General features: G+C 42.3%; 1 protein-coding gene across 11 annotated transcripts in view; it reads left to right on the top strand.

Moving 5' to 3' along the window:
* Window positions 1-25,725, top strand: part of sobpa (sine oculis binding protein homolog (Drosophila) a) — a 305,749-nt gene that overhangs the window by 137,020 nt on the left and 143,004 nt on the right. For all 11 annotated transcript variants that reach the window (XM_073055857.1, XM_073055859.1, XM_073055858.1 and 8 more), the window contains one exon: window positions 25,039-25,190. In XM_073055857.1, coding sequence (XP_072911958.1) covers window positions 25,039-25,190 — 152 coding nt within the window. The remainder of the gene's footprint in view (window positions 1-25,038; window positions 25,191-25,725) is intronic.

Here is a 25,725-nt window from a genome sequence, read left to right on the forward strand (position 1 = left end):
TGAAAAGTTAGAGGGAGTATCTTTAAGAGGATGAAAGTTTAAAAGACTATAGGAAGGCTTTTTTAAACACAGTGTGGTGGGTGCCTGGGATGTGCTGCTAATGGAGGTGGTGGAATCAGAGAGGATAGTGACACTTAACAGGGTTTAGAAAGAGATATCAACAGGAAGGGGTGGAGGAATAAATTGTGTGCAGGAAGGTGTGCAGTTTGAATTGGCACAGACTTAGTGGGCTGAAGAGCCTGTTTCTGTGCTTTGCTGTTTTCCAGTCCCCTGCAGTAAAGCTGGAGGGGTGGGAAATGAGGCAGAGTGTTGGAATTAAGGATATGGACCAGATTTCCCAAATTCTGTGCTTGGTTTGAAATGTCACTTTTAATGTGGAAGGAATAATTTCTGTAGACATCTAGACTCAATCATGCCCTTCATTGTAGAGGCCATGATAATTTGAGCGTTCATGTGATATGCACAAAATTACTTTCTATTCTTGGCACAAAATTACTTTCTAAAAGTCTGAATGTGTGAAATCTTTTTAATTCATTCATACGGTTGGGCAGCAAACATACATTTTCCCTAATTGGACTTGAGATGATGATGATGGGTGGTCTGCCAACAATACTGAAGTGTAGACTGTTGTGTTGTGTACCCAAACAATCAACCCGGGGAAATTTATTGATGGCACCGTTGATCATTTATCCTGTTACTGTACTAATGGTCAACAGCATTCCAATCAGGTGGTCACTCTGGCATGGACTTACCTCACTTTTTGTGAATGGATCATAACTTAGGAAGTTTTCATGTTGCTGAGTTGGTGCCAGCATTGTAAATGACTGTAACAATTTGGCTTGATCTGCAGTTCATTTTGGAGCACGTATCAGTACTACAAATTGGGTATTATCACAGAATCTTTACTGTACTGTGCAATTAGACATTTCATGATGAAACTTGAGGTAAGTGGAGTTAGAGGCTCTCAGTACCATGCAGTAAGAGGCTCTCAGAAAACCAAAATATATCTGATTCTTTTGAGAATGGCTAATATGCATGTCTGTTTTGCACTCTGTGTGTGTCAGTTTTTTGTACTGGCTCACATTCTCAGATGTTAGTGTGAAGAACCTCACAATGTGGACTGTGTGGGTCTGTCTGTACCATGTGCATCGCTATTCTTGACATTGTTGACATGCAGTTGATCATCATGTCAAGCCATGTTCTTTTACTCTGTATATTTTAATATATTCTTATATATATAAACTGTTGCCACAGGGTTCATAACATTTCTGTTCAGAAGTCAGTTGTAAAAAGAAAAGAATGAAGAATGTAGTGTTACTGTTAGAAAGTGCTGTGCAGGTAGACGAAGTGAAAGCCATGCAGGTTGGGAGATCAGGAGTTTAATTTTGGTGTCTGAGAGGTCTGCTCTGCATGCTGGGCTATGGTACACCAATTGTGGATAGGATGAATATTTAGAATGAGAGCTGGAGTAACAGTAACGTGAGCTGCTTTGTCCTGGGCTGTGGGCTTTTATTCACACTGTGAAGTGTGGTGTTATGCTCTACGCAACCAAGCCGACTTATTGAGGCAGGCCACTGAAAATACTGGTCCATACTCCCCAAGCACTGTGGAATTTTTCTTCCTGCCTGATCACAAAGGATAGTAAGTATGAAGAAAACGCTGAAGATTCTCTTTTTCTGGAGTACCAATGCCCGAACAAAGAAGGTGTGAAAAAAATGTGCAGTTTCCTCAAGCTGCTTAGTGTACATATCTGTCACATATCCTGAAACACTCTTGATAGCAGTGTGCTTCTGGCTTGTTACTCTCCAGCAAGCTTCTCCGGCTTCCTCCTCTAACCCATTTATCACTTCCCTGATTGGCTTCCAATTCAGTGCGTCTTCCTTAAAGAAGGAGACAGAATTGTAAGCAGAGATTTGTGTGGTCCCATTTAATGCCTGGCAGATGTGACAAGACTTCTCTAATTTTATATTCCATCCTCTTTGTAATAAGGGCAACAGAATCAGAATCAGGTTTCTTATCTCTGGCATGTGTCGTGAAATTTGTTAACTTAGCAGCAGCACTTCAATGCAATACATAATCTAGCAGAGAGAAAAAATAATAAGTAAATCAATTACAGTATACATATATTGAATACAGTAAAAGTTGTGCAGAAAAACAAAAAATACTATATATTTTAAAAGTGAGGTAGTGTCCAAGGGTTCAATGTCCATTTAGGAATCGGATGGCAGAGGGGAAGAAGCTGTTCCTGAATCTCTGAGTGTGTGCCGTCAGGCTTTTGTACCTCCTCCCTGATGGTAACAGTGAGAAAAGGGCATGCCCTGGGTGCTGGAGGTCCTTAATAATGCACACTGCCTTTCTGAGACACCGCTCATTGAAGATGTCCTGGGTACTTTGTAGGCTTGTACTGTTTGGCTTCCTAAGGTGCTTCGTGTACCTGTATGCTAACTTAGTTTCTTGTAGAATTCTCAAATTCTCAGGTTTTTTTCTACAGGGCAATATTCTGCTATCCCTATTTTCCCAACATTATGCTCCATTTGCCAGATACACCCCTGTCCCCGTCTCTTACCTGTAGCCTTATGAATTATTTATATTTTCCACCATTTTTTCCACTTGTATTTTCAACAAATTTCACTTAATCCACTCTTCCCTGCCGTTAGTTGAGGCTGCACTCCTGATACCTGCAGTGCCTCACTTGTTAAAGATTCTCAATCTGAAAATGACTGATTTTACTTCTGGTGTGGCCTCCATCGGTCGTGGTCGACCATGGGTACTGCGCCTCTGGTAGTCACTGGGAGTGGCTTCTCCAGGGCACAAGCCAGGGCGGAGTTGCCCATGCAATGGGACCCCTCTCCACGCTGATGACAGGTCCAAAGGAACGACAAAAGCCAATACAGTTTGGTACCAGCAGCATCGCAGGAGTTGCCGTGCCGGTGCTGGGTACAGCAGTCAGCCACTTTCGGGACTCCGACTCCGTATTTTTCCTTGGGGTTTACTCCCAAAGCCTTTCCCGTGAGCGGATATAGCCGCAAGGCAGCGGAGGTTTGAGATCGGAGTTTTCCCTCCCCTAGATGAGCTACCATCCGTGGTTAACGAGCCCCATCTGCCCGGAGCAACTGGTTTTAAGGCGCCAGTGGCCCGCCTTTGCCCCTTCTCCTGTCAGTGAGAATAGCTCCGCCGGGCATAAGAATTGTGCCACATGTGAAGGCCAGGAGTTGGATTTGGTTGTCAGAGGCTGTTTGAGACACACGCTATGAAGAGCATTTGTTTAACAGTGGGAGCTCGTCCCCACTACCACCCTTCGGCTATGACTACCCTTGGAGCCGATTTTACTCCAAGTCTGTTTTATGTGACACGTAGGGAAAAAATTGTAAATAGTAACTCAGGCAGTATCTGTGAAGTGACAAGCCAAGTTAGTATTTTAATTCAGCGACCAATCACTAATCTATTATAAGACCATAAGACTTGGGAGCAGAATTAGGCCACTTGGCCCATTGAGTCTGCTCTGCCATTTCATCACGGCCTATCCATTTCCCTCTCATCCCCATTCTCTTGCCTTTTACATCTTGACTAATCGAGAACCTATCAGCCTCTGCTTTAAGTACACCCAATGTCTTGCCACCTGTGGCAACAAGTTCCACAGACTGACCACCGTCTGGCTGAAGAAATTCCTCCTCATCTCCTTTCCAAAAGGACATCCCTCTATTATGAAGCTGTGTCCTCTAGTCCCAGAGTCCCCCACCATAGGAAACATCCTTCCCACATCCACTCTATCTTGGCCTTTCAACATTCACCAGGTTTCAATTATATGCCCTCTCATTTTTCTAAATTCCCACAAGTAAAGGCCCGGAGCCATCAATCGCTCCTCATGCAGTAAGCCTTTCATTCCTGGAATCATTCTCATAAACCTCCTTTGAACCCTCTCCAATATCAGCACATCCTTCCTTGAATAAGGGGCACAAAACTACTCACAATACTCCCAAGTGAGGCCTCAACAGTGCCAAAGCCACAGAAGGCTTTGTTTTTATATTCTAGTCCTCTCAAAATGAATGCCTACATTGCATTCACCTTCCTCAGCACCAACTCAACCTGCAAATTAACCTTTAGAGAGTCCTGCACCTCGGATTTTTTACTTTTCTCCCCATTTAGAAAATTATCCCAACATCCTGTATTCCTGAACAATCCTGTTATCGGAACTTTCCAAATACTTTTTGGAAATACAAATACAACATCAACAAGTTCACTTATCCACTCTGCTAATTATATTCTCAAAATATTATAATAAACTTGTAAAAATACGATTATTTTTCTTGTTGGATCTGACTCATTATATTGTGATTTTCTAAATATCCTTCAATCTTTCCTTAATAATGAATACACTGTTTTTGAAATGGCATGTTATGTAAACTTATCTGCAGTTTTTTCATGTCCAGTCTCTATCCCTTCCTGAAAATCTGCTACCTTTGTGACTCCCCCCCCCCCCCCCCCCCCACCCAATCCCTTGGGACCTTTGTAGATTATAGAGAATTTTGGAAAATCACAACCAATCCACCTGCTTTCAAAACAACTATTTAAGAATCTGAGATGTAGTGGTATGAGAAAACACAGATTAATTTGTGGTGTTTGTAATATACCTAGATGGGTACTTGAAAGGAAAAATGCTGCATTAGGGGAGATGTATCATGGAGAGGATTCTAACCCTCTGTATCACTTCTGGTATGAGGAAGCCACTAAGGACTGAAATAAGCCGCAGAAAGTTTTAAATACACTCAGCTCCATCACAGGTACTAACCTCCCCAGCATTGAGGACATCTTCAAGGAGCAATGCCTCAAAAAGGCGACATCCATCATTAAGGACCCCCATCACCCAGAACATCTCCTATTTCTCACTGCTACAACTGGGGAGGAGGTACAAGAGCCTGAAGGCACACACCCACTGATTCAGGAACAGCTTCTTCCCCTCTGCCGTCAGATTTCTGAATGGATATTGAACCCATGAACATCACCTCACAACTTTGTTTTCCTCTCTTTTTGCACTACTTATTTAATTTAATATATATATATACACACATACTGTAATTCAGTTTTTATTATTATAATGTATTGCAATGTACTGCTGCCACATAACAACAAATTTCATGACTTATGCTGGGATATGAAATCTGATTCTAACATTAGAGCAGTGGTGATAGCTGCATTTTCTTGTAAAGTATTCGTATGGATTCAGTGGACTGTTGGGGTCCCTTGGATGATTTTATTACCTCATCAAAGGGGAAAATGCTGATGCTGCCAATCTAAAGTTAATTTTAAAAAATGCAAGAAGCATGCAGACAGCATCTGTGTTTCCCAGTTTTGATGACTCTTTGACTTCAAATTTCAATTGCAGTCTTTCCACAGATGCTGCTTGACTTGTTAAGTATTTACAGCATTGTCTGTGTTAATCTCATTGGGAGAATAGCTCAAATCCCTTTTTGAGTTATGAGCCTTGCTGCAGTATTGAAACCTAATGCTGTGATTCAATAATTGGTTTGCACAAAACTCTGGTATCCTTGAGTTTCTGTCACTGTGAATAAATGAAGAGCGCTTGGAGCCAAGGTTAGTGTCTGTCAAGCTACGGTGAAAATGGATTTTTCTGTCTCCCAAAGTTAATGCTCCCCTTCATTTTAACTTTCCTAGTGAACTTTAAATGAGGTGTCTCTGATTGTTTCAACAAAAGCACACAATCATCACCAAGTCACAGAACTAGTTTCTACCTCCTCCACAACCCCTAGTTCCATCTGCACATCACCCCATACTTGCCACAAATAAGAGAAATTCTGAAGATGCTGAAAATCAGGTAAAATGCTCAGAATGCTGGAAGAACTCAGCAGGCCGGGCAGCACCTATGGAAAAGAGCAAAGTCGATGTGTTGGGGCCAAGACTATTTTGTGCGATTTTGATCGGGGTGGCCTGGGCTCTCAATGACTTAGCGGATTGGTGTTTTATATTCTGTGTTTTCACTCTTTTAGCTGGTTGCACAACTTTATTTTGGTGCGTTGGAGTTTGATATTTTTCTCTGAACGGGTTCCATGGTTTTCTTTTGTTCAATGGCTGTCTGTGGGGTGATGAATCTCAGGGTTGTAGACTGCATGCATACTTTCATAATAAGAGTACTTTGAAATGTGAATCTTTGAATCTCTATTGTAACTGTCATGGAGACATGGAATCATGGAGTCAGTAGCCCCAAAACGAGGGGGACCAATATCCTGGCGGGAAGGTTTGCTGTGGCTATTGGGGAGAGTTTAAGCTAGAATTGCTGGGGGGGTGGGAACCGAACTGAAAAGACCGAGGAAAGGGAGGTTGGCCTACATATAGAGAAAGTTTGGAGACAGTGCAAAAGGGAGGACAGGCAGGTGATAGAGAAGGGACGCGTTCAGTCCAATGGTTTGAGATGTGTCTATTTTAACACGAGGAGTATCATGAATAAAGCGGATGAGCTTAGAGCGTGGATCAGCACTTGGAGCTGTGATGCTGTGGCCATTTCAGAGACTTGGATGTTGCAGGGGCAGGAATGGTTACTTAGAGTGCCAGGCTTTAAATATTTCAGGAAGGACAGGGAGGGAGGCAAAAGTGGTGGGGGTGTGGCATTGTTGATCGGAGATAGTGTCACGGCTGCAGAAAAGGAGGAACTCATGGAGGAATTGTTTACGGAGTCTCTGTGGGTGGAAGTTAGGAACAGGAAGGGGTCAATAACTCTACTGGGTGTTTTTTATAGACCACCGAATAGCAACAGGGACTTTGAGGAGCAGACAGGGAGACAGATTCTGGAAAGGAGTAATAATAACAGGGTTGTTGTGGCGGGAGATTTTAATTTTCCAGATATTGATTGGCATCTCCCTAGATTGAGGGGTTTAGATGGGGTGGAGTTTGTTAGGTGTGTTCAGGAAGGTTTCTTGACACAATATGTAGATAAGCCTATAAGAGGAGAGGCTGTACTTGATCTGGTATTGGGAAATGAACCTGGTCAGGTATCAGGTCTCTCAGTGGGAGAGCATTTTGGAGAAAGTGATCTCAATTCTGTCTCCTTTATCATAGAATTGGAGCTGGATAGGAACAGATAAGTTAGGAAAGCGATTAATTAGAGTAAGTGGAAATATAAGGCTATCAGACAGGAACTTGGAAGCATAAATTGGAAACAGATGTTCTCAATGAAACAGACCGAAGAAATGTGGCAAATATTCAGGGGATATCTATGTGGGGTTCTGAGTAGGTACATTCCAATGAGACATGGAAAGGATGGTAGGGTACAAGATCTGTGGTGCACAAAGGCTGTTGTAAATCTAGTTGAGAAGAAGAGTTTACGAAAGGTTCAAAAAAACTAGGTAATGATATGAATCTAGAAGATTTATAAGGCTAGCAGGAAGGAGCTTAAGAATGAAATTAGGAGAGCCAGAAGGGGCCATGAGAAGGCCTTGGCAGACAGGATTAAGGAAAACCCCAAGGCATTCTACAAGTATGTGAAGAGCAAGAGGATGGGACGTGAGAGAATAGGACCAATCAAGTGTGACAGTGGAAAGTGTGCATGGTACCGGAGGAAATAGCAGAGGTACTTAATGAATACTTTGCTTCAATATTCACTACGGAAAAGGATCTTGGTGATTGTAGGGATGACTTGCAGTGGACTGAAAAGCTCGAGAATGTAGCTATTAAGAAAGAGGATGTGCTGGAGCTTTTGGAAAGCATCAAGTAGGATAAGTCACCCGGACCGGATGTACCCCAGGCTACTGTGGGAAGTGAGGGAGGAGATTGCTGAGCCTCTGGCAATGATCTTTGCATCATCAATGAGGATGGGAGAGGTTCTGGAGGATTGGAGGGTTGTGGATGTTGTTCCCTTATTCAGGAAAGGGAGTAGGGATAGCCCAGGAAGTCATAGGCCAGTGAGTCTTACTTCAGTGGTTGGTAAGTTGATGGAGAAGATCCTGAGAGGCAGGATTTATGAACATTTGGAGCGGCATAATATGATTAGGAATAGTCAGCATGACTTTGTCAAAGGCAGGTTGTGCCTTATGCGCCTGATTGAATTTTTTGAGGATGTGACTGAACACATTAATGAAGGTAGAGCCGTAGATGTAGTGTATATGGATTTCAGCAAGGCATTTGATAAGGTACCCCATGCAAGGCTTATTGAGAAAGTAAGGAGGCATGGGATCCGTGGGGACGTTGCTTTGTGGATCCAGAACTGGCTTGCCCACAGAAGGCAAAGATGGTTATAGACAGGTCATATTCTGCATGGAGGTCAGTGACCAGTGGTGTGCCTTAGGGATCTGTTCTGGGACCCATACTCTTTGTGATTTTTATAAATGACCTAGATAAGGAAGTGGAGGGATGGGTTAGTAAATTTGCTGATGATACAAAGTTTGGGGGTGTTGTGGATAGTGTGGATGGCTGTCAGAGGTTACAATGGGACATTGATAGGATGCAAAACAGGGCTGAGAATGGCAGATGGAGTTCAACCCAGATAAGTGTGAAGTGGTTCATTTTGGTAGGTCAAATATGATGGCAGAATATAATATTAATGATAAGACTCTTGGTAGTGTGGTGAATCATAGGGATCTTGGGGTCCCAGTCCATAGCACACACAAAGCTCCTGCACAGGTTGACTCTGTGGTTAAGAAGGCATACAGTGCATTGGCCTTCATCAATCGTGGGATTCATTTTAAGAGCTGTGAGGTCATGTTGCAGCTATATAGGAACCTGGTCAGACCCCACTTGAAGTACTGTGCTCAATTCTGGTTGCCTCGCTATAGGAAGGATGTGGAAACCATAGAAAGGGTGCAGAGGAGATTTACAAGGATGTTGCCTGGATTGGCGAGCATGCCTTATGAGAATAGGTTGAGTGAACTCGGCCTTTTCTGCTTGGAGCGAAGGAGGATAAGAGGTGACTTGATAGAGGTGTATGAGATAATGAGAGGCATTGATCGTGTGGATAGTCAGAGGCTTTTCCCCAGGGCTGAAATGGCTAGCACGAGAGGGCATAGTTTTAAGGTGCTTGGAAGCAGGTACAGAGGAGATGTCAGGGGTAAGTTTTTTTGCAGAGAGTGGTGAGTGCATGGAATGGGCTGCCAGTGGCGGTGGTGGAGGTGGATACGATAGGGTCTTTTAAGAGACTCCTGGATGGTTTCATGGAGCTTAGAAAAATAAGAGGGCTATGGGTAAAGCCGAGGTAGTTTTAAGGTAGGGACATGTTCGCCACAGCTTTGTGGGCTGAAAGGCCTGTATTGTGCTGTGCGTTTTCTGTGTTTGTAAAACAGGCCCTCTGACCCGGCATGTCCTTTCAGATAATTTTGCCATTGATACAAATTCCGTTTCTGTCAATTTCCACATCAGATCTGCATACTTTGCTTTGCCTTTCTAAGCATCTGCCTAAATGCCCTTTAAACATAGTAATTGTTTCTGATTCTACAATCACCTATGAGTTCCAGCTATCAACTACTCTTTCTGTTTAAAAAACAGCATGTGCCTCAGGTCCTCTTTAGTACTCCTATCAATGAAATCTTTGCAAAGAAATAAAATATGTATTGAAATTGATCCTATATTAGCTACTCTTTATTTGGTTCTTTTTGAACTCTTTCCCCAAGTAGAGAGAATGAATGTAAGTGTGGTATTTCCACTGATTGTCAGACTTATTGTTCTTTCAAATCACAGGAATGATGGAAAGATGCCAAATGAACAAGGTGCAGGGAACATCACTTATTTCCTTACTGAAAGCTGGGTATTGAAGTACAAGAAAGAAAGTAAAGTTAAAGCTTGCTTGACCTTTTGAGAACTTTTGACATTAAGATATTTGCAATTTTTTTTGGAAAAGAGGATTCAGCATTCCCTATATGATGGCGCTGATGACTGGGATGGAATTACATTGAATATTTGCTTATCAAAAAGGCTAGAGAGATGCCTGATGAGTGAAATCTCTCTGTTGCCAAATTCAGATTCAAAGCGTACTACAGCATGGAAATTGACCCTTTGCCCAGTCACCAGAACAGCAAACATTCAATCAGCCAATGAGGGCACTTTACATATGTTCTGAGCTACACATAGCCAATCACGTATTATTTCACGCTCTGCCTCCCCCACAAGTGTAGACGTTCTTGCTCCCTCATCAATTTATTCCAGTTTTTCACCGATAGTGTCTGGAAAATGGTCTGCAACTTCCAGTGAGGGTAGTACGTCTAATAGGAGAAGCATTAGCATGGATGTGAAACTGCAAGTCATATGGCGTTTGAAAGCTGTTAAGTGTCAGGTTGTTGTTGGTGCCAATTTGAAATTGGCGCCATCGATGATCAGAACAATTATTTTTTTTAAAATGCAGACAAGATAAAATCTTCTGCAATGACAACCTCAAATTTATCATCAACAAAGGTGACTCGTTCAAGGAGCCATTTGCTTGAAAAATGGAGAATGACCAGACACAATGAAATATGCCCCTAAGCCAGCTTCTTCAATCATATTCAAAAGGAAGGAGATACGTTGCTAACTTTCACAGCCCGCAGAGGTTGGTTTGATAGATTTAAACAGCGCAGTAGCCTCCACAGCATGCGTATCGGTCGTGAAGCAGCTAGTGTAGCCAGCAAGAGCCTTAGTAACAAAGAGCATTCAGAATCGGCAGAGCAATACATCCTGCATGAATCTGAGGACACGATGGAGAAGAGCAAACACCAACAAGAAACCTCACCACAAAATTCCTCGGCACGAGCATCACCACAGTCACGCAAATCATGGAATGACCCTGACTGAGAGCAAAGCAATAAGGCAAAGAGAGGGGTTCTCGACATGATTTCCTGCTACTGAGAACTGCTTCATGAGAAGAAGCTTAAGAAAAGGCGGCCAAATCTCTACGCCTACTTGAAGAAGCCAAAGATGGAGGAGCCTGGTCCCTTCTCTACCCACATCCCACCACTGTCGTGTGATGTGTTGCTGATCCTCTGATGTACACTTAGCCCTATTTATGTGTTTGTTGCTCTACGAATTACTGTGTATACATAAAATAATGTATATATGTCATATATCTCAGGTTTGATTTTTTAAAAATCAGGCACACATGTCCATTTACGTAATGTTACAATGACTCTGCATAGCGCTGATTGACATGGTACTCCACCTCCGAGGAAGTCATCCTCAGCGTTAAGCGGGGTCTGAGTATATTTGTATTAGACAAGTATAATGCGTATATAGTTGAGGTGCATTCTCGATTGAGTTGGAGTTTATAGCTAAGCGGGGAGGAGTGTATTTAGTATTTGAGCAATCTTGTTTGTTTAAATTCATTGCGAGTTAAATGTATAAATACGGGAATTGCATGCATCATTACACTACCACGTGATATGTGCACGCCTTGCTTAAAGTAAACACGAAGTTGGATGCACATTTCAGATTCCTGTGTCTTCCTTTAGATTAGTTTATTGTTTTTAAATTACAAAAGATGACAATTTGCTTTAAGTTCTAATTCAATATTTGGGTTTATTTATCACGAGTACATCGAAACATACAGTGAAATGTGTCATTTACGTTAACAACCAACACACCTCTGGGTGTGCTGGGGACAGCCTGCAAGTGTCATCACACATTCCTTGTGCCAACATAGCAGGCCCACAATGCTTGGCAGAACACAGTAAGCAACAAAAATAACAATAGCAAAGCAAGCCCCATTTCTTCCTTCCTCCCGCCCATGCACATACACACTCCTTTAACCCCAGGACAGGCTTCTGGCCTCCACTTTCTGGCAAACTCAGGACACTGGCCTTCAACTTCCCCATTATGTTCACAGAGATTCGCAGTTCCAGACAGCGGGACACTACTTTCAGCATTCTAACCCGACCCTCAGGCCACGATCCTTGGCAACGATCTCAGGACATGCCAGTCACTAAGCATTAGGCAACGAACTCGGGGTGCACCGATGATGGGATCCCGAACTTTGGTTTCACTGTTTCATGAACCAAAGAGGTCATCAAAATGTGTTGCTCCTGCCCGCACAGTACTTTGACTCAGTACCCTGCCGACATCTTGCTGACCTGGGGGAGCCCTCATCTATTCCCTGTCAGCACGACATTCGACCACAGATGTTTTATATCCATGTTGCTGGCCTTCGAATGTGGAACAGACACATAGACGCCGACCTAACCTATAATTCCCCTGTATCTCTGTCCCTAATCAGTGAACCCTAACTCTCCCCCCCCCCCCCGTCCCCAAAGTGATCATTACAAATCTTGAAAAAAACAGTTTAAAAAAAAACAACCAAAATCTGAACCACGACTCAACGGTGGCCGGAGCTCGCCCCCATCTTGGGAAGGAATTGCCACGCTACAGTGACATCACTCGAACCATTGCAGTGCTGATGGTAAATATTCAGAGACCATAACCTTGCAAGAATGAGAAATTGGTGGGACATGCCGGTGGCAGAGTGACTGAGCAGATGGAAAAATTACTTGCTGTCTCATTCATTATATTGCAGGTCAGATGAGATCCATCTTGGAGCTCTTCCTTTGCTGTGATTCTTAATGCAGGAAGAATTATGTTTAATGGAGAAGCAGGAGAGCTGTAAGTGCACTATAGAGCAGTTAGCATCTGACAGATAAACTCCACTTAATGTACTGGCTGCAAACTGCTGTTTACCTTACATTTCATAGCAAGTGTTCCATTATCTACATTTTCCAGTTCCCTTTTAGCTTTGTAACCTTTACACATTACGTTTTCTCTCCTTACCTCTGCTAAGTGAAGAAAATATAAGAAATTTGAATTATTTAAGTACCTTTTTTAAAAAAAAGGCAAAAATTATGGTGTATGGGCCAGCAGGACATTTAAAAACAAAAGGTGGAGTGAGTGAGAGAGAGAGAGAGAGAGAGAGAGAGAGAGAGAGAGAGAGAGAGAGAGAGAGAGTGTGTGAGAGTGGATTTCCAGCACCTGCAGAATCTGTTGTGTGTGTCTCTTACTATCTTTCCTTTCGGTTAGTCCTGGCGAAGGGTCTCGGCCGGAAACGTCAACAGCGCTCCTCCCTATAGATGCTGCCTGGCCTGCTGTGTTCCACCAGCATTTTGTGTTGTGTTTAGAATTGAGTGTTACACTGCTATTGTGCTAGTGCAGTTGTCCGAATCGTCTCATGTCCGAGTGTAAAAGATGGGAATTTGGTATAAATTGTGGAGTTCCATACAAGAGCAGGCTAGATGCAGTTTATATTACACTGCTGTAACCCTTTTGCAGATTCCTGGTGCGTTGTTTGCCTCCCCGTGTTTATTCAATTCATTTCTGAAATGCACACAGAAACTGTTTGGTATAATTACCAGTTCTATAAGTATGTAGTTTTGTTTTATTTTCTTTCTTCCAATAAACCCTTGTTTTATTGTGATCAAACCTGCAGCTGAAATGTAGCCTACGTCATCAGTACATGTCGAGGACAATCACACTGACAGCTGCCTGGCTGGAATCATTTTTACCAGTGTGTCAGACAATGATGCAAAACATTCGTGGAAATATTTTTCCTTTCCTTGATTCACTGTTTGTGCTTTCTTGACAGTTAAGGAAGCAGCAAAATACACAACATAGTGTGTAATTTATTTAGTATTATTTCATTCCAAAAGCAACACAATGAATTATTGGAGCATCTCACTGTAGTGTATCACCTATTATCCAATGAGTTATGTTCAGAGGTGGGGTGGCTGTGGGACTTGTGTTCAGCCATAATGAGTGGTAATTACAGCTTAAACCCAGACAACTGCTGGTGGCTGCCTTTGAGAAATAATGCCTCAGGAACACATTTACAAGATGTTAGAGTGGAAGTAAGTCGCATCGGGCTGTCACATCTTCCCACGCACCAAGGGCTGTCAATGTTTTGTCACAGATCGTATGTGCTTTCTGGCTAACTCTGTATTCCACAGAGTTTCTGCCACTCTCTGATGTAATTATGGGTTTCTCGAAAGAGTGATCATGATAAATTTATGAATGTTTCAGTTAACATCATAAAATAATGTTAGGTAGCAACCATTTAAGTGAATTGTTTTATACGAGCATATTTTTTAAATTCATACTTCGTGGGAAATACTGACAGGGCCACTGTTTAATGCCCATTTCTCATTATTGGAATGAGAGTTGCAATCCTTTGAATGTATGTGCACGGAGTATAAAAATAAAATAGCACGGAGGGAGCTAGTTTTTCCTGTGAAGTTTGGAAGGTGAAACAATGACTTGATGGATATTTGTAAAAAGGGGAGGCTAAAAGGAATTTGGTAGCTTCACTAATGGGTAGATCTGGATCTAGAACCTATAATTTTATGGGCCACTGGTAAAATAGAGGGTAGATATAATCTTTCTAATTATAAGGGAAACCATACAATTCTGAAACTAGTAAGAGAAAAATTAGTTTGGCATGTTTGAGCAAAAGAGCTACTCAAAGAACTGTTTGTCATATGGAGTCAAAGGGGTTGCACCTCCGATAGTGCATCAGGACTAAGAGTATAGAGCAGGGGTTCCTAACCCTTTTTATGCCATGGACCTCTACCATTAACCGAGGGGTCCATGGACCCCTGGTATGGAGGGAAGATTGCCAGTATATCGAAAAGAATTGGAACAGCGAGACAGAGGCTGATGGGTGATAGGTGGGACCCGATAAGGGAGGGTTGATGAGCAGATGGAACCATGTCTGGGTGGTGATGAGCCTAGGGAGGTGAACAAGGGGTGAAAAATCTCACGTGGGTTGGCAGAAGTGTAAAGCAACTCGGGAAGTGTGGATTTCCTGAAATAGGAATACCCAAGCAAAATAGGAGTGTTTTTTCAGTTTGCATTCAACCACATTCACCCTGGCACTGGAGAAGATGATGACAGATAGGTCATTTGCAGAAATGGCTTACGACCAGAAGCTCAAGATGGCCATCTTAGACAGTGCAGGTACCCTGCAAAATGTTTGCCATGTCTATGCTTGGTCTCACTAATTCATAGGAGGCCACATCAAGCACATTGCATTAAGTAGACAAGGGGAGGAGATGCCTCAACTGGAAGAGCTGATCGGTCACTAAATGGTAGGGAGAGAGAAGGTGTCAGGACAAGTATTGTACCTCTTAAAATTTCAGTGAAATGTACTTGGGAAAGGATGAGTGGACCATGTAGTCCTGGAGAAAGTTGCCTCTGTGAAAAGCAGGAACCAGGGTGGGGACTGGTGGTGGGATCCTGTTGGAAGGGCAGAAATGGAAAGGGATGAAATGGAAGACGAAGAGACGAGTGGGGTTGAAGATAAGGTGGGGTGGTTGAGAACAGATGGACATATGGGAAACAGAGGAATGTATGTAAGGGTTTCATTAACTGCAGTAGAGGGGAGGACCATAAGACACAAGAGCAGATTTAGGCCATTCGCCCCATTGAGTCTGCTCCACCATTTGATCATGGCTGATTTATATTCCCTCTCAACCCCATTCTCCTGCCTACACCCTGTAAACACCGAGACCCATTCTAATCAGGAACCTATCACCTCTGTTTTTAATATACCTAGTGACTTGGTCTTCATAGCCTTTTTCTCATTTACTCAACAGCCCTACCAGTGAAGTCAAACATGCCGTACACCCCATTTACTATCTTATGCACGTGCATCGTTACTTTCAGTGAATTATGGACCTGGACTCCAAGATCCTTCTGTTCCTCAATGCTACAAAAGGGTATACCAGTAAATGTATACTTTCTTCTTTTATTTGACCTCCCAAAGGTCAAACGGAACACTTCATGCTTTGATGGGTAAAACTCCATCTTCTATTTCTTTGCCCATTTCTTTATCTACAGTGTATCCCGTTGGATTCTTTCACAGCCCTTTACACTGTCCACAACTCCACTAATGTTGGTGTCATCTGTAAACTTGTGAATCCACCCAACTGCAAGACAGCTCTAACTCCAAACTTTTTCACCTAGATTCCTTGCACCTTTGAATTCTGAATCAACCTACTATGAGGGATCTTACCAAATGACTGTACTATAGTTGTGTTGATGATGTCCACTGCCTCACCCTCATCAAACTCCTTTGCCACCTCCTGAAGGAATTCAATCAAGTTTGTAAGGGATGACCTGCCCTGCAGAAAGCCATTCTGACTGTCTCTAAGCAGGCTATACCATTCAATCCTATCCCTCAATATCCTCTCCAATAACTTCCCTACCACCACAATGAGGGTCACTGGCCTGGATTAACCCTATTTCCTTTCTTGAGCAAAGGCACAATATTTGCTACTCTCCAGTCCTCTGGGCCCTTGCCTGTTGGTAGTAAATGCACAAAGATCTTTGTCAAAGTCCCTTCAATCTCCTTACTACTTTCAGTATTTTGAGATACTGTCTCTGTCATCAAGCCTGGGGACTTGTCCACTTAAATGCTTTTCAGAAGACCCAGCATTCCTTCTCCGTGTCAAAATGTCCCAGCACATCAACTTGCCCTGCTCTGCCTACATCATCCTCCAAATCCTCCTCCTTGGTGACTACTGACACTAAGTGCTCATTTAGTACTTCAGACACTTGCTCTGACTGTTAGTACAAATTCCCCCCTTTCTCTTCATCTCCAAAGTTCAAGGTAGAATCACCATCTCCAACCCTGTGATTCATTTTCTTGCAGACCTACTCAATAAATCCGATAACCGTTATAGAATCAGTGAAAGGCAGTACTAAAAGAGCAGACAACCAGTGTGCAAAAGACGACAAACAGTGCAAATGCAAAAAGAAAACAAATAAATAAGCAATAAATACCGAGAACATGAGATGAGTCTAGGACGTGAGTCCATTGGTTGTAGGAAAGTTTCAGTGATGGGTCAAGTAAAGTTGAGGTAGGTTATCCCCTCTGGTTCAAGAGCTTGATGGTAAAAACTGTTTCTGAATCTGGTGATATGAGTCCTGAGGTTCCTGTACATTCTAATGGCAGCAGCACAAAGAAAGCATGACCTGGGTGGTGGTGGGTTCCCTGATGATGTACGCCACTTTCCTGTGAAAATGCTGCGTGTGTATATGAGTTCACTGGTGGGGAGGGCTTTACCCTTAATGGAGTGGGCCATATCCACCTTCGCATGCCACAGTCACGAGGAGACACCAGATTGCTTGGAGGGAGAGAGCTTAAAAGATGCGAGCAGATCTAAGGGCTTCTCACACGTGTATTAGAGCAAAAGGATAGCAAGGGACAAAATTGGTCCTCTGGAAGGCCAGAATGGTAATCTGCGTGTGGAGTCGGATGAGATGGGGGAGCCCATCGATGGATTTATTGCGTCTGTGGTTGCTCAGGTGGTGGACACAGAGTCTACAAATGTAATGCAATGTAGCAGTGAGGTCATGGACCCTATACAGATTACAGAAGAGGAGGTGCTTGCTGCCTTGAGGCAAATTAGGGTGGATGTATCTCCAAGGCCTGACAATGTGTCCCTTGGACTCTGGGGGAGGTTAGTGCAGAAATTGCAGGGGCTTTGGCAGTGATGTTTGGCAGTTTTGCCAGGTTGGAGGATAGCTAAGGTTGTTCCATTGTTTAAGAAAAGCTCTAACAATAAGTCAGGAAGTAACCGGCTGGTGAGCCTGACATCATTGGTGGGAAAGATATTGGAAGTTATTCTGAGGTGCTTGATAAGTAAGTATTTGGGTAGACAGGGAATAATTAGGGTTAGTCAAAATGGCTTTGTGTGTGGTAAGTCACATCTAACCAGTTTTAAGTTTTTTGAGGAAGTTACCAGAAAAGTTGATGAAGGCATGGCAGTAGTTGCTGTGTACATGGACATTAGCAAAGCTTTTGACAAAGTTCCACAAGGGAGGTTGGTCAAGAAGGTTCAGTCACTTGGTATTGAAGATGAGTTAGGAAATTGGGTCAGATATTGGCTTTGTGGGAGAAGCCAGAGAGTGATTGCAGATAGTTGCCTCTCTGACAAGTGGTATGCCACAGGAATCAATGCTGTGTTCTTTGCTGTATGTCATCTGTATCAATGATCTGGATGCTAATGTGGTAAACTGGATCAGCGAATTTGCAGATGACACCAAAATAAGGGGTGTAGTGGACAACAAGGAAAATTATCAAAGCTTCTAGTGGGATCTGGACCATCTTGTGAAATGGGCTGAAAAATGGGAGATGGAATTTATTGCAGAAAAGGAGGCCTTGCATGGCAAATGGTAGGGCATTGAGAACAGAGGGATTTGGGAATACAGATCCATAATTCCTTGAAAGTGGTGTCACAGGTTTTGGCACATTGATTTTACAAATCAATGTATTGAGTACAGGAGATGGGACGTTTTGTTGAAATTGTATAGGACACTGGTGAGGCTAAACTTGGAGTATTGTGTCCCATTTTTGTCACCTACGTACAAAAAAGATGTAAATACGATTGAAAAAGTACAGAGAAAATTTACAAGGATGTTGCCAGGACTGGAGAACCTGAGTTGTAAGGAAAGATTGAACAGGTTAAAACTTTATTCCCTCAAACATTGAATATTAAGGCAAGATTTGATAGATCTCAAAATTATGCGGGGTATAGATGGGGTAAGTGCAAGCATGCTTTTTCCACTGAGGTTGGGTGAACATAGAACTAGAGCTCATGGTGAAATTTTTAAGGGGAACATGTGGAGGAACTTCTCCACTCAGGGTGGTGAGTGTGGTATGAGCTGCCAACATGTGGTGGATGCAGAATCAATTTCAACATTTAGGAGAAGTTTGGATCGGTACGTTAATGATAGGGGTATGGAGGGCTATGGTCCAGGTGCGATTCAATGGGACTAGGCAGATTAATTGTTCGGCATGGACTAGATGGGCCAAAGTGCCTGTCTGTGTTGTAGTGTTCACTGATTCTAAAGACAATACAACCTTCCCCAGTTCTTTTGACAAAGGAAGCTGCTCAGTTTATTAGGATTATGCTTAGTCGCAGAGTAATCCCATTCCCCTCCATTATATTTTGCTGTGCAATATCTCCCCAGAATCCAATCAACTGCTCTCCCCTCCCCCACCACCACCAAAAACATTTCTACACTCTAGGGGCAATTCACTGTAGCCAAATAACCTACCAATATGCACATCTTGTGGATGTGGGAGAAGACCGGAGAGAGCACTTGGGATAATCTGTAGCATCACAGGGAGACCATACAACCTCAACACAGAAAGTACCCAGTGTCTGCTTTGGAGCTGTGATGTAGCAGCTCTACCGGCTATACCACTGATGCCCGAGTTAGTATGTCAGCCTGAATCTTCTACTTAAGTACTGTGTGTCTAATGTTTTGTGCTTAAGCATGTATATCATCGTGAGTATAAAATGCCTTAAGAACAGTAGCAGTTCTCAAGGACAGCTCACCATCATCTTCTCATGGGCTCAGTCCAAATTGTTTCAATATATTTAGAAGAAAATGTGAGACGTGAACATGGATTTTTTGATTCAGCAGTGAAAGAGTGGACTTCTATCATTTTGCATTTCCAGAATTGTCGTTTTAAAAAAAAAACAAGTCTTTTTCTGCATTTGGAATGGGGTTTTCCATTCTTCAATATTGGGACAATGTAGAGAAACTTGGTTAATGAGGTATTCTGTTTGTTTAGTATCCCCAAACTTCATGAATAAAGAAACCTAGCCGCAGAATTGGAAAAATATCAAGGTTACTGGAATTTAGGAAAACCTATTTTTAACCTCCACAGTCAAAATGGCAATTTCTTTTATTTTTAATAGCAGGCTAGTGGTCTATTCACTGGTGAGGGAATATGCTTTGTTATACAGTGCTTCTACTATGACACAATCTTAATTATAACCACCTGGGTAAGGCAAATGAAATACTGTTAAGCAGATATTTTACTAAAAGAAGGAATTGTTTTTCTGAGCAAGTGATATTACATATGTTGGGTATAGCCATTCCTTACATGATTGCATTTCATTCACAAGCTTTCTTGATGGTTTTCTCATCTTACAGTAGATGAAAAAAATGATATGGGAACAATTACATTTGTTAATCAAATATTTTAATGGGAAGTAGTACAATACAAATGCAGTGAAAATGTTTTTAGTTAATCGCTAGTTCCTCTGAGCATATTCTCAGTTTCTAGAGCTAGCAAATTACATTTCTCAGTTTCATTTAGTCCTGTCCCTTTTTTTTTCATTAATATGCAAGTATTAATCTTCCTTGTTCGCTTGTCAGTGTGTAGGAATTCTCGAATGAGTTTGGTTCTGTGAGTTTGTTTTAAGTGTGACTGATTGGGTGCATATTTATGTGTAACTACTTGTGTATGAATGTGGTTGCCTGTGTTAAGGTAACCCTGCTAGCTTCCACTCGAAAACCAAGGTCACCCCGACTTAAGTCAGGGTACTGTCGCACGTTGATTCTACTTGATCTGTGCACGCTTGGAGGTCGTACTCTGTCATCATGCACCTCTTCATTGAGAAGTATGAATGGGACTTGCATTAAATATCAAACAAATATCCTCTACCAAACTGCGCTCCCCTCTCCGAGCCCAAATAAAAACAGTGCCTCCCGGCTATATAGGTATGTAAGAAAACAGTCGAGTACATCAGCCTCTTCCCGTGTCTCAACAAAGATGGATAATTATGACCTTCATCTTCTTCAGTTCTCTAATAGTGCTTCTTACTGATGAGACAACTGGTTAGAGATCAAGAAGTCAGTCAAAAGCCCATTAAGTGCCAGCCATGATTCCTTCCTTCAAGGATATGCAGTCCTGTCCATCAAGAGCAAGTTTCTCCAAGCAAAGACTGGAAAGATTTGACCAATACTGTCTCTGCAAAATCTTTCCAGGTCCAATGGCAGGGGAAAAAAATGGTCAATTATCAGCCTCCTTTCCCAGACCAATATCTGTAGCATTGGGGCCCTAATTATACTTGGCTCCAGAAGGGACACCATGTCACTCACATGCCTAATTCTGGATTTCCAAGGCAGGCAATACTCCAACTTCCATCTTTCCTGAGTAAGCATTTAAGAGGAAAAAATTTGAGGATGTTTTCAAAGCCATCTTGATAAACTGCCACATCTTCACTGACCCTGGCCTGTTGGAGGATGATTTTTGGGTGAAGGTGATGTTAATAACAACGATAGTAATAATAAGTTCAAGTTCCTTCATTTGGTGCACTTTGACGGCCAGGGTAAACAAGAGAAGGAGCGTTCCACCTTTGAAACTAATCACCTGCCCCAACCCCTCAAGCACCTCATACAGTTGCACCCCATTGGTCTCATCAATCACCTTGAAACACACAGAAGAAAACACTGACCAAGGAAAAGATTTTGTGGCCAAGTGCTCGTGTGCTGGTATATTTTCTGCCCATATGTATGTGTTGTTCTGTTTCAGTCTCGTTTATTGCTTTTTTATGAAATGTTGTAGATCTTTTTCAAATAGAGAGAGCACATTAGGATGTGAGTATATTGTCGATGCAAGTCTAGCAAAATGCAAGTTCGATTTGTCAATCAGCGCAATGCTGAAATTTTCCTGCTATGTGATGATTTAGTGCATTTACACTCAATAGTGGGGTTGCAGTTAGATGAATGTGATATTCAGGGAAAGAATTGAAGTAATGCTGTATTTTAGAGGCAAGGTTACCAACAAAAAAGTGCACGTGATTCTGATCAGCTACCAAGGTTTCAATGCATCTTCAGCAAGGAAGTTTCTTGGAGATTTAGAATTACAGTGTGTGTTTATCAGGCTGATCCTGTACAGTATTGGTTTGGACATTAGAAGAGACACTATTTCTGTGACATGTATTGTCTATGATGTTACCCAGTCTTCATGAGCAGCAGATCAGAAACTGTGGAGAACTTGTTATGAGTGCACTGCCCTGTGCAGAGAAAAAGGTTGTCAGCTCGTGAAACCCGGTCCGTCCTGATCTTTAAAGCCAGTGTTATAGTGGAGTACTGACAGCTGTAATCATAGTTTGGCAGATGATGCATTCACAGTCAGTGGTGACAGGGTGATTGGGATTGGCATTTCTACATCAAATGAGCATCTCTTAGCCCTTCAGACGGAAGTGCAAACAGTGTTCTCCCAGACTCTGAATAGTGAAGAGCTACTGGCCTATCCCTGTTTCTTAATATGTGACATGCTCTGCTATGGTCCGTAAGTGGGGGACATTAACCCTTCATTTTTTTACTCCCCACCCCTTCATGTTATAAGCTCCTGTTCCATTGTATGTATATTTACAGTATATATATATATATATATATATGTATGTGGATGTATAGTATGTATATATATATTTGAATTCTCTACCCCACAAGGTAGCAGTCTTCCACAATGTTGGACAGATGCCATTGTTCTTTAGACACTTGGGAACATTGCATCCTGGAACATGTGAGAAGAAGTCCTTAAAAAGGTGGTAAGAAAACAGCGAGGCTGATGCCTCTGCCCAACTTTTGGTGGAGTGCTCACTTGGGTTCTTAAAGCAGGTCTGTAATTTTGGGGTACTGTTTTACAGTCCTCCTGTTAAATTGGAAGTCAGTCGTCTCGTTTTTATTCTGCATTACTGTGCTATATAGAATAGCAAAGTCTTAATGCCAGAAGCCAAGAAGGTTGTTTTGTAGAGTTGATAAAGGGGAAGATAGACTGTCTGATAGGTGACATGAAAGACTGAAGTGACAATCGGTCTTTCATTGAAGCACAGCATTTATGTGATCTATGATTAATGGGCTGAAGGTCTTTGTGATGCATGCTACAGATGCCTAGCTCCCCTTTTTCATAGGATAGATGTTGGGCAATCCAAGTGTTCCACCATGAAGAGATGGGACAGTTAATTAGCATTTAAATGCAGTGCATTTGGGAGTTGGATTCTAAATTGCTTTCTATTTGTCAGTTTTTCAGTTGATGGGAAAGTTTATCTGAGAACGTGAAGAGAGATCTCAGCTCCCTTTTCAGCTGGAGTGCTTGTGCTTAGTCCCTTTAAAAGCATATAGCCGACCCAGTTTCCAGTCAGGGACCAGACCCCCTCCTCACCCTGGGCCTCTCTCCTTCTATAATTCTTCTGATGTAAGATGACTACCTAGTTGTGAATGATACTTCTCAACGTTAGCACTTCTGTCCCTCAACCAGGCTGTTGTTTTCTTGACCTACTTGCAAGTGAGAAAGGGAACTGCAAATTGTTCATGATGTCCTATTGTGCTCTGCATCCCTCCAGTCTTAAGCAATTGTCACCTTCACTCCTTGTAAATCCCAGGGTCCATTTCTCTGCTCTAAAATACCTTTAATTTAGTTGGAGTGATAGGGACCTGTTATTCCTCAAAGTTGGGTTTAATTTTCATGCAGATTGTTTAGATTGGAATAAGAATGTAGACCAGGAATATGAGCACAGAATGAACTAGCCCTCCAGCAAGACTAAAAGTCAAGCGTAGTCAGTTTCTTAAATAGCAGAGCAAATGTGGAATTTTGTCTAAGCAGAAACATTTCTTGTTAGGTTATGAACTTTCGGTTCAAAGGGTGGCTTGATCTTGTGGTGCTGCCAGAGATTCCATTAGTATATCCTGAACTGCCAGGCATGTCTCACATCCCTGCTATTCACAATGACTGCTGCCTTCACTGCAAATTTCTTCTTTCCCAGTCCTGACAAATGGTCTTCAATCTGAGACGGTTGTTTCTCTTTCCATAAGTACTACCTTGATCTGCTAACATTTTCCAGAACCTTTTGTTTTTTGTTACATCCTTGTCATCGGTTCTCTCCATTCTCCCATCCACTACCCAAGTAGAGTTTTAACTATTGTGCCTAGGAATTTTCACGGGTCAAGAACTGATGCTTTGCAGTCCATGAGGAATAAGAGTGAGGAGGAGGTTGGGAGGAAGTAGTGCCAAGATAATCATGCCATTAGGTTGGAAGGAAGGAGTGCCTAGATCATCATCGTCGAGTCGTATCATGCAGAAATGAGCCGTTTGGTTGTTCATGCTGAACACGAAGTACAGTTTATATTAATCCCACTAGCCAGTACTTGGTTCAGAACCTGCCATGACTAAGCAATTCAAATGCTTGTCCAAGTGCATTTTAAATGTCAGTTTACACAAGGGGAGAACATTTACCCAACGCCAATTGTAATATCAGGACCAGTCTTCTTTCTTCAGACGAATGTGCAGGTACTTTCAAAGTCTAACAACTTTTGTAATGGAAGATCAGTGGAGGCCAATTTCTTAATTTCATAAGTGATGTCCCCCAAAAGGTGCCATTTCCTACATTTAATTTGTCTATGATAGTGGATTTTTTTTTTTCGGTAATCCTAGCTTATGTGCACAAGCGTTTCAAAGTCATTATCATCATTTTCTGCCCGTTACACCACTGGCATTTAGGGCAGCTATGAAGGTTCTCCATCTTTGTCCTTGGCCACCTTCTCTATAGCGCCCCAGGTGTGGCTCAGGGTCCTTATTTCTGCTTCTAAGTTGTGTTCTGCACCAAGTTCTGTTTGATCTCCCACTCTTCCTCCACCCTTGAAGGGTCCAATGAAGTGCTGATTTGATGATTGAATTGGCCTCTCTTCTCATCACGTGTCTTTGGAGAAATTTCTTGACCTGGTACTTCACTTCAAGTTCCTCAGAAGTAAATAGCCTTTGGTTTAATAAGAGACTGTAACGATTCACTAACCTGCCTTGCAACGGAGAAAAACCATATTGCAGTAAGTCTTCATTCAATTAAACTTTACCATTGGATAGTTTGTCAGTTCACTGGAAGCACGGTGTTAAGCTTCATCCTACGAGAATATTGCATACAAAGACAATGTGGTAATTAATTTTCCCCACACTGTAGATTTGAAAAATCTACGTACAGCCAGTGAGGGCATTCTCTTTTATTCTGTAAAGTAAAAGTTTGCGGATGTCAGTTCATTGGGCATATTTTGGAATTGTGCTCATCCATCCCCACTGGAATATCTTTGGAAAATTGAGGTGGGGTGGACATTCAGCACAGCCTTCGATCCAAGTAGCATGCACCCAAAAGTTGCACTGCGGATGTCCTGCCCGCGGCAAAATTCTTTCCCAACTTTTCTGTCTGAATGTGTGCCATGTGCTTCTACTGGTTTTCACCTATAAAATACCAGAGGTGCTATTTCTCACGTTCTTAATCTTGTTTTGTCTTGCAGATGACGAAATGATAAACGTGCAGATAGTCTGTGCCTGGTGCCAGAAGCTGGGAATTAAGCGTTATTCCCTGAGCATGGGGAGTGAGGTTAAAAGTTTCTGCAGTGAGAAGTGCTTTGCAGCTTGCAGGCGGGCTTATTTCAAACGCAATAAGGTAAGAGACCATAAGTCTGAGCAGGTTGATTTCCAGCGACAGCACCCATTCGCGTCATGCGGTTTTTATGTTCACCAATGCAAACCTGATTTTAATGGAGCCAGGAAATACATCCGTCATGACCACAATTTATCCTTTGAGGGCTGCAGCTGTAATTCTACAATTGAACTCTCACATATATTATTTTAGGTTCTGCTTTTCTTTTGCTGTTTTTTTTCTCCTCCCCCAACTGTTCCTACCTTGCGTTAATGACGCTTGCCCACAAAGTCAACTCCTCCTCCAGTCTTGATGTAAATACATATGGAAAGGCTAATGTGGAGGGATCACTTCTTTCAGTCATCCTCCTCTCCACTCTCAATATTAACACTTCCCAGTCGATACAACTTGGATCCAGCAGAGAGAGAGAGAAATCTGTGGTGGTAATGAGTTGTGGGATCTTAACATAATGTCCTTCCATTTAATCATGCACTTCCTAGAGTAGCTGAATGAGGAAACTGTTCAAAACTTCAAATCAAGCCATGTTGTTTGGTTCTAC

This window comes from Hemitrygon akajei, chromosome 9 (genome assembly GCF_048418815.1).
Source record: "Hemitrygon akajei chromosome 9, sHemAka1.3, whole genome shotgun sequence".
NCBI classification, from domain to species: domain Eukaryota; kingdom Metazoa; phylum Chordata; class Chondrichthyes; order Myliobatiformes; family Dasyatidae; genus Hemitrygon; species Hemitrygon akajei.